General features: G+C 40.2%; 1 protein-coding gene across 1 annotated transcript; it reads left to right on the top strand.

The window, feature by feature from the left end:
* Positions 4,353-4,964, top strand: LOC107616487. Its single transcript, XM_016318439.1, has one exon. The coding sequence runs from the start codon at positions 4,353-4,355 to the stop codon at positions 4,962-4,964; it is 612 nt and encodes a 203-aa protein (XP_016173925.1).

Raw genomic sequence — 10,410 nt, 5'->3', positions numbered from 1 at the left:
TTTTTTATTAATTTTTTTTATTATCAAATACTTCTATTTTTTTTTACTAGCTGCTCCAACTAATTAACAAATAAGCTATTTTACATTACTATCACTATAACAATACACAATAACAAATGTTAACATTTTAACAGAGTTTCTTGAAAGATTACTTGTTACCTAGCCACACCACACTTAGCTTGATATGTATGTACATATATGTGTAGGAAGTTGAGAGTATTACGCCACCTGTGACAAAGGAACGTTTAAACAGTGAAGGCATGACAGCTAGAAAGGTATTCACGACAGAACATAAGGATTTGGTGAAAGAAGGTGAGAAATGGACCAAAGAAACAGCTAGTTCTTGTAGTGTTGTTGCAGCCCTTGTAGCTACGATAACTTTTGCTGCTGCTTTCACAGTTCCTGGTGGCAATGACTAGAACAAGGGATACCCAATATTTTTGCATAAAAACCTATTTATGTTGTTTATAATATTAGATGCATTGTCACTCTTCTCTTCCACAACTTCACTGCTTATGTTTCTGGGGCTCCTTACTTCTCGCTATGCAGAAGATGATTTTCTCAAGTCACTGCCTACAAAGTTGATAATAGGTCTTTCTACCATGTTCATCTCTCTTGCAACCATGATGGCTGCCTTTTGTGCTGCTCTTTTCCTGATGCTCCGAGGCCGATCATGGATTGTCATTCCCGTCACCCTGCTTGCCTTCGTTCCAGTCACTTTATACATTTGGTTGCAGCTTCCATTGTTAATTGTGATCTTTAAGTCAACATATGGGTCAGGCATCTTTGACAGAAATGTTAAGTCTTGGCTTTGAGACTACAAGTTAGCTAGCTAAGTAGCTAGTGTGGTGCTGAACTTTGAGTTCTTATTTTGTTTGAGGTTTGTCTCCTACTGATGAGTCGACAAGGTGTGAAATGTAAACCCTGTTAAATTAGTAAATAATTAACTAATAAATTAAATTTTAATATAGAAAATTAGAAATAAAAATTTTATAATAAAATAAGATAGAACGAATTAAAACGAGAATTTTGACACTAATTCTAAAGAATTTAGTCCAAAAATGGACTAAACAGGTCGAACCAGTCAAACTGAGTCCAAACCGAATCCGTGGGCCCAACTAATTCACTAAACATATGAGCTGAAGCTCATATCCTCCCCTTTCAGTATGCATAACACGCTGGGGATGATAAGAAGGGGGAAGAACATGGGGTAAGTTCCAAAACCCTTGTCTTCCATTAAATCTACCATAACTTTTCGCTTCGATCGCCGCACCGTTTGCGGCTACGCGTCAGCAGTGACGAGCTCTACAAAGCCCAGTAAGTTATAAGGTGAGAAAATCATATTTCCAGTTCCTATTCTCTCCTCTTCAATTCGAAAAATGTCAAGGTTTGGGGAATTGAGATTTTGGTTAATTTGATGTTTTAGGATGAAATTGACTTGAGAAATTGGTGAGTTTTGGCTTAATTAAAGTACATACACAGTGAGGATCATTAACCTTAGTCAATTCTTTGATTTAGTGTGTTGAGGATTCAATTCGGGTATGTATATGTGAAAATTGTGTTAAGTGTATGTATATATGTGATAAGAAGCAAAAATTGAAAGCAATAGGGGCTTGATCGGAAGCTTGGGAAGCTGAATTTGTGGTGAGGAAGGCTTGTGGGTTGCTTTGGGAAAATACGTGAAAATCGGCCAAGGTATAGTTTAGGTTTCTAGTATTTAATATATAATGTTCTGTGAAAATTTAGGCTAGTTGACAGTAGAATAAGTTGAATTTGTGTATAATGTATGTTAATGGATACATGACATAAATTTTAAAGTTAATATGGATGTTAATGAATTAAAATGAATTAGTTGGCTAGGATGAGAAGTTGTGATATGTGTATGTATATGTATTTAGAGGAAAAAGATTGATGATTTGTGGTTGAAATTGGTCAAAAATTCATGAGGATTGTTGAATGGTTTATATAATTTTGAATGTTGATATGTGTGGAGCTAATGGAGATATGTGATATTGTGCGATTATAATTTGTGTTGAAATGATTGTGGTGTAGTTGAGTTGGTAAAATTATTATTATTATATATATATGAACATGGTGAATTTCATATTGAATTGATAAGAAAGTATTGGTATTTTAGGTAACTAAAGGATTGATGAGTGAGGGATTGGTGTTTAATGAGGTATCATTTTGGTAAAATAGAGGTTTGAGCATTTTGTGAAAATCTTATTTTTTGGCCAAACTTCGGCGAGCCATAACTTGAATTCCGGATCCCAAAATTATTTAAAACTTATTTTATATGAAAATTGGTCCGTGAAGTTTACGCCGTTCAAAGAACGAATGAAAAATGTCTTAAAACAAAAAAGTTATGCGCGTCAGAAGTTTGGAGTGCAAAGCTGAAAATTCTGCAGCATTCAGCATTTTTGCAGTTCTGCATAACTCGCGTACGCAGCCACCTGCACGCGATGCGACCAACCTTTTCGGGCTGAACATCTCGCGTACGCGAGCAAGGAGCTTGCGTACGCGAGGAAGTAAAAATGTACGCCCACGCGTACGCGTGGCGGCTGTTTTAGCAAACCTAAGTTTTGTGTTTTAAAGCTAAATTTTGAACCTCTAAACCTCTATTTTCACTCTTTTAGACCTTAAATCTTAGTTGTAAACATAGTAGAGGGATCAAGCTATGAAGGGTTGGTAACTTGGGAATGAAGAGAGCTTGAGATGTGATGATTATGAATGAGAAGTGCGGAGTGTTGAGATTATTATAAATGAAGGCTATGTTGATAATGATTGAAGTGATAGTGATGAGTTGTGATTGTAAGGATGGACGAGTAATTCCTATCCAAGCTATGATTGTGAGTTTGAGATATTAAGATATGATTAATGATGAGAACAAAGTCTAATTATGGATTATTTTGAGATGTTGAGTTATGACTGCTAAGGTAGACGAGTAATTCCTATCCGAGCTATGTTTGTGAGTATAGACGAGTAATTCCTATCCGATGTGTAATGTCGAGGGTAGACCAGCAATTCCTATCCGAGAATAGACGAGTAATTCCTATTCGAGTCCTAGCCTGTGCATAGACGAGTAATCCCTATCCGGGTTAAGGATGTGGCACCTGCTTGGGTGGACAAGTAATGCCTACTCCGGTTTTGGTGAAACACCGGCATGGGTGGACGAGTAATACATGTCCTGTGTTGGGGTGTTCTATCCACGGTTAGCTACCAGGACATGTCGGGCTGGCTAAGTAACCGACAGTTGATATCAACAGCCATAGGACAGGCATGCATTATGTGCATATTATTTGAATTGCTTGCTTGTGCATTAATGTGGAATGTCTAAGTGATTATAATATGATATATGTTCTATTTGCTATATCTGTATTCTATTTGTGCCTGCTTTGTCTATTTCTGTGATTCTACTGGAGTTTGGAGGATTAGAGGAAGGTGGAGACTTGAGGCTCTTGATTAGAGTTTTGGTTAAGTTTAGGCAACCTTAGATAACTATCCTGCCTATGGTTACCATGTTAATCCTTCAAGTTTTAAGTTTTATAATCTGAGTATCGGAGTTCTAGGATTGCCTCTGGCATTCCTAGGACCTTATATCTTATATGCGTGGCACCTTCACCATGCTGAGAATCCCCCGGTTCTCATTCCATACTATGTTATTGTTTTTCAGATGCAGGTTGAGAGGCACCTCGGTAGGCATCTAGAGCTTCCTATTGTGTATATAACTACTTTACTTTTGTACCTCTTAGAGGTTTTATGGAGAACTAGGGCTTTTAAAACATGTACTTTTGGGCTAAAGGTTATATATTTTGTATGTAAATATTCTCCGACCATCCTTAGCTTCGCAGACCGAGTCGGAGACATGTTATCTTGTATTCTTGGCTTTCTAATCCTGTTTTTCGTTTATTTGTGCTTATAACTTTGGATTTCTTCACACGCAAGTAATCTCGTTTCCTGAGCGTTGCACTTTTTATTTTGTAAATTTTGTTTTACTGTTTTTCAAGGATCCTCGTATACTGTATCCTTTTCAATATTATTACATATATATATATATATTATGTTAGAGGTCGTAATACCACACCACCTCTATCTTACGGCTTAAGCGTAAGGCTCTATGTGGTAGGGTGTTACATTATGGTATCAGAGCAATTCGTTCTTGTAGAGCCTGAGGAACGGACTAACTATGCTTCTGGGCATACTCTAGGTGTCTATACATGCTAATTAGGATATCTAACTGATATATGTGGCATGAATGTTCATGAGCATGCATTTGGGACTTTGAAGTACTAAACCTGCGATATTGAGACTGATCACCTTGATATCACTTGTTTGGTGTGGACAGGAACCATATGGCGACTCATGGACGCGGTCGCGGGCGAGGAAGAGGTAGACTAGGAAATGCGAACCTTGAAACGGTGGGAAACAACCCTGTGAGCTTCATGGCCACCCTGGAAAACGTGGCTGCAGCTATGCAGGCGACAGCCGAAGCGTTAGGAAATCAAGCGAACCATGGAAATGGCGATAATGGTGGAAATGGGCCGATGACGCTCGCCACTTTTCTGAAGATACAGCCACCGACATTTGGAGGAACCACGAACCCTACTGAGGCTGACGATTGGTTTCAAGCGATCGAACGGGCTTTACACGAACAGCAAGTCACTAAAGATCAATGTGTTGAATTTGCAACTTATCAATTGGCGGGTAAATCCCAGTATTGGTGGCAAGGAACGCGACGCCTTCTGCAGCAGGGTGATACTGCTATATGCCGGGATGCATTTCGAACTGAGTTTTACAAGAAATACTTCCCCAATTCTGTTAGAACAGCTAAGGAACTTGAACTGCTGCAGCTGAAGCAGGGTCAAAAGACTGTCGCGGAGTACACTAACATATTTGAGGAACTGTGTCGATTCTCCAAAATTTGTCAAGGAGCTCCAGGAGATTTGAGGAATGGAAGTGTATAAAATATGAAGGAGGACTCCAGAGTGATATATTGAGTTCTGTGGGCCCGATGGAGATTGATGACTTGTATCATCTACCTCTTTCTCTTATCTAAAAGGACTATAAAAAAAAGCATAATCTCATTGAATCAATTCAATTTCATGAACCAAATGATAAATATTATGGTACATTGCTTTGAAATGGATTTGTGTTGAATTTCAGGTGAAAAGAGCAACAAAAAGGGGAAGGAATCAATAAATAAAGCTGGGCGTGTGAAGTTGGGCATGCCACTTGGAACGAACGCCATCAAGTTGTATGGGCGTGGCACACCAGTTGTATTTTCCAGAGAAGAGTTCCTGGAGCTTTAGCAAGGGCGTGGCACGCCAGGGGCCAGGCGTGGCACGCTAGTTATATTTTTCAGAAAGCAAGATTGAAGGCCACAAAGAAAGCATGGCACGCCAGGCTGGGCGTGGCACGCCAAACCCCATCATTTATTATGGGCGTGCCACTTGAACTTGTAGGCGTGGCACGCCAGTTCACTGATCCAGAATGGGGACACATTGGGCGTGCCACTTGGATTCTAGGCGTGGCACGCCAGGCTTGAAGGGGTTCAAACCAACATGGGCGTGCCACTTGAACATCAAGACGTGGCATGCCAGTTCAAGTTTCCAGAGAAGGAGGCTAAGGTCTAACACTTGGGCGTGCCACTTGAGTCTCAGGCATGGCACGCCAATGTTTGAAGAGGCCTAACCACTTACTGGGCGTGCCACTTGATGTCGAAGGCGTGGCACGCCAACCCCAGCAACCAAAGAAGAAGAAGGCTAGGCGTGCCTCTTGAGCATTAAGGCGTGGCACGCCAAAACCAGATAACCCTGGGCGAGCCACTTGAATGCTGGGTGTGGCACGCCAGCTACTGGAACAAGGGGGCTATGCATGCAATACATTGGCATGGCACGCCACCTTCTAGGTGCGGCACGCCAGTTATGTTTTTCAGAGAAGTAAAGAAGGCTTATCATGGGCGTGGAACGCCACCTACTGGGCGTGGCACGCCAGTATAAATTTTCAAAGAGGATGGATGAAGTGCATACAATGGGCGTGGCACGCCAGACCTTGGGCATGCCATGCCAGTTCAAATTTCCAGAAAAGAGGAGCAAGAGGGAAGAGCCTAGGCATGCCACTTGAGCTCGAAAGCGTGGCATGCCAAGCTAACCAATGCTTGAGAAGAGCCTGGGCGTGCCACTTGAACTCGAAGGCGTGGCACGCCAAGCTAACCAATCCTTGAGAAGAACCTGGGCGTGCCACTTGAGGAGCTAGGCGTGGCGCGCCAAGCCAAGCTTAGTGGCTATGCGTGGCACGCCACTCAAACGCCAGCCACACGCCAAGCTTAAGTGTCACGATTATTGAGTTTTTCCTTTTTCCTCCAGCTGTAATTTTCTTTTCTCTTTTGTATTTTCTTAATTCTAGTGATAGAAGTAGTATAAATAACCCCTAGAAGTACTGGAAAAGGGGTTGGGAAGTTAGTTTTCGGGTTGGTATTGGCAAGTTCAGTTTTAGTTTTTACTTTACACTTCATCTCTTCCATCTCTTGCACTTTTCTTTTAGTTATGAGTAGCTAAACTCCCTCTCATTGGGAGAGGGAGCTCTGTTGTACTTGATAGATTAATGATAGTGAATTTCTTCTTCTCTTTATCTTCTCTTTGATTTGCTAGAAGAAATTTTGTTCTTCATGCTAGTGTTCAATCATCTTGGGAAAGAGGTTGAATGCAAAATGGGTTTCATGGGAACCTTAGAAAAGGAAACATGAAATCATTGATAAACCAAGAGTTAGCTCAATCACTTGACTTTCCTTTATTTAGTAAGGGTTAACTAAGTGAAAATAACAACCTCTTTATACTACACTTGAGAGAATTCAAATAAGGATGGAACTTCCAATTAATCATTCCCCCAGTCAAGGCTTTTTAATTAGAATATATAATTCTCTTTTAATTTACAATTATTTATTTTCTGTCATTCAACTCTCAAAATTCTCGGAAAACTCCTGATTAATAGGATAGCCCCCTTTTTGTCAACTCGTTGGGAGACGACCTGGGACTCATACTCCCAGTATTTTTATTCTAATTTTGTAACAATCTTTCTAAATTGATGGGCGGATTTTAGCTGGTTAAGAACTATACTCACAACGCTATTTCTAAATTGAATTCTTAATTGGCCGACTTCTGCTGCGCATCAATTTTTGGCGCCGTTGCCGGGGAGTTGCAGTTGTGTGCTAAATTATTAATTAGTGTACATATTTTTAATTGTTGCATATTTTATTTTATTTTATTACTATGAGTTGTATCTTTCTTTCATTGAATAACGCGTTCACTGCCTGATCCGAGCTTAGCCGCATTTGATCTTGAAATTGAAAGAACTCTTTCACGTATTAGGCGAGCTCGGCATCGGTTAGCCTCTGAGAGTGGTGAAGTGATTGTTATCAATTCACCAGTCTCATCTGAGGGCGAATCTGAACCGCCATCTGAGGAAGAAACAAGCTCCTCTACTTCTAATTTAGTTGATTTACGTGCAGGTAACATGGCGGCACCCATGAGGATCACTCTCCAGGAGGCAGGAGCCCCAGACTTTACTCTGCAACCGTATCAAGTGCGTCACCCAAATCTGGCTGTAGATTTCGAATTGAAGACCGCACTAATCAACTTGATGCCCAAGTTTCATGGCTTACCTGCTCAGGAGCCTTTCAAGCACCTAAGGAATTTTCAGACAGCCTGTTCTACTGTTAGGTGTCATGGTGCAGATGAAACTTCTATTTTGCTGACCGCCTTCCCGTTTTCTCTTGAGAGAAAGGCGAGGGAGTGGTACTACACTCAACCTGAAGCGACCGTTACTAACTGGGATACGCTCAAGAGAGAATTCCTGGAAAAATACTTTCCAGCTGAGGTTACAGATAGACTGAAAAAAGAGATCTCTTGCATTATTCAAGGTGAATCAGAGACTCTTTATGAGTACTGGGAGCGCTTCAAGAATCTTCTGGACGCATGCCCCCATCACATAATTGATAAGTTAGTGTTGATCAGCTACTTCACTCAAGGCATGAAACCCCGGGATAAGACTACACTAGATGGTGCAAGTAATGGTTCCCTGAAAAAGTACAAGACCGCAGATGAAGCATGGCAACTGATCAGCGACCTAGATGAGTCCACTCGGAATCACAGGTACAGGAACAGCCACTCAAAGGCTGTTGTAGAGGTTTCCTCTAGCATTAAGACTTCTGCTCTTACACAAAGTATATGTGAGATGACCAACCTACTGAAGCAAATACAGCTAAATCAACAACAACCTCAGCCTTCCTCACCACAACAAAGTCAACAGTTAGTTCCTCAGAGAGTATGCGGAATATGTGCTGATTATAGTCATTACACTGATGAGTATCCGCAGCTCCAACAAGAGGACAACACCGTAGCAGCCACTCATAATTTCTATGACCGCCTGAATCAAGGGTATAATTAACAAGGTGGCAATTACAACCAAGGTGGAAACTACAACCAAGGTTGGCAAGACAACTCCAACCAGGGATGGGGAGACCATTCCAACCAGGGATGGAGGGATAATTTCAACCAAGGTTGGAGGGATGGTGCACGAATTGTGAATCACACTTTTCACAACTCGTACCACTAACCAGCAAGTGCACTAGGTCGTCCAAGTAATACCTTATGTGAGTAAGGGTCGATCCCACGGAGATTGTTGGTTTGAAGCAATCTATGATTATCTTGTAAATCTTAGTCAGGAGATCAATTATAATTATCAGTTTGAATTTCAAAGAATAAAAGAGCATGAAATAAATAATACTTATTATGCAGTAATGGAGAATATGTTGGAGTTTTGGAGATGTTTTGTCTTCTGAATCTCTGCTTTCCCCCTGTCTTCTTCTTCACGCACGCAAGGTTCCTCCTATGGCAAGCTGTGTGTTGTTGGATCACCGTTGTCAATGGCTACCATCCGTCCTCTCAGTGAAAAAGGTCCAGGTGCGCTGTCACCGCACGGCTAATCATCTGTCAGTTCTCACTCATGTTAGAATAGGATCCATTGATCCTTTTTGCGTCGGTCACTACGCCTAACACTTGTGAGTTTGAAGCGCGTCACAGTCATTCAATCCCTGAATCCTACTCGGAATACCACGGACAAGGTTTAGACTTTCCGAATTCTCAAGAATGCTGCCAATGGATTCTAGCTTATACCATGAAGATTCTGATTAAGGAATCCAACAGCATCAGCAGTCCTTTTTCAGCCTGAATCAGATTTTTGCTCAGCTCCCTCAATTTCAACCAGAAAATACCTGAAATTACAGAAAAACACACAAACTCATAGTAAAGTCCAGAAATGTGATTTTTAATTAAAAACTAATAAAAATATAATAAAAATTAACTAAATCATACTGAAAACATACTAAAACCAATGCCAAAAAGCGTATAAATTATCCGCTCATCACAACACCAAACTTAAATTGTTGCTTGTCCCCAAGCAACTAAAGATCTAATAGGATAAAAAGAAGAGAATATACTATAAATTCCAAAATATCAATGAAACTTAGTTCCAATTAGATGAGCGGGACTAGTAGCTTTTTGCCTCTTGAATAGTTTTGGCATCTCACTTTATCCATTGAGGTTCAGAATGATTGGTATCTATAGGAACTTAGAATTCAGATAATGTTATTGATTCTCCTAGTTTAGTATGTTGATTCTTGAACACAGCTACTTTATGAGTCTTGGCCGTGGCCCTAAGCACTTTGTTTTCCAATATTACCACCGGATACATAAATTCCACAGACACATAACTGGGTGAACCTTTTTCAGATTGTGATTCAGCTTTGCTAAAGTCCCCAATTAGAGGTGTCCAGGGTTCTTAAGCACACTCTTTTTTTGCTTTGGACCTTGACTTTAACCGCTCAGTCTCAAGTTTTCACTTGACACCTTCACGCCACAAGCACATGGTTAGGGACAGCTTGGTTTAGCCGCTTAGGCCAAGATTTTATTCCTTTAGACCCTCCTATCCACTTATGCTCAAAGCCTTGGATCCTTTTTATTTTACCCTTGCCTTTTGGTTTTAAGGGCTACTGGCTTTTTCTGCTTGCTTTTTCTTTTTCTTTCTATTTTTATTTTTATTTTTATTTTTTTCGCCATTTTTTTCGCAAGCTTTTGTATTCACTGCTTTTTCTTGCTTCAAGAATAATTTTTATGATTTTTTAGATTATCAAATAACATATCTCCTTATCATCATTCTTTCAAGAGCAAACATATTTAACATTCTTAAACAACAACTTCAAAAGACATATGCACTGTTCAAGCATTCATTCAGAAAACAAAAAGTATTGTCACCACATCTATATAATTAAACTAAGTTCAAGGATAAATTCGAAACTCATGTACTTCTTGTTCTTTTGATTTAAAACATTTTTCATTTAAGAGAGGTGATGGT

Source organism: Arachis ipaensis, chromosome B09 (assembly GCF_000816755.2).
Source record: "Arachis ipaensis cultivar K30076 chromosome B09, Araip1.1, whole genome shotgun sequence".
Taxonomy (NCBI): Eukaryota; Viridiplantae; Streptophyta; class Magnoliopsida; order Fabales; family Fabaceae; genus Arachis; species Arachis ipaensis.
This window is presented reverse-complemented; position numbering and strand designations above follow the sequence as displayed.

What these genes read in the sequence shown, in the direction of transcription:
- LOC107616487 (XM_016318439.1), top strand. Translation starts at nt 4,353, where the DNA reads ATGGCGACTCATGGACGCGGTCGCGGGCGAGGAAGAGGTAGACTAGGA.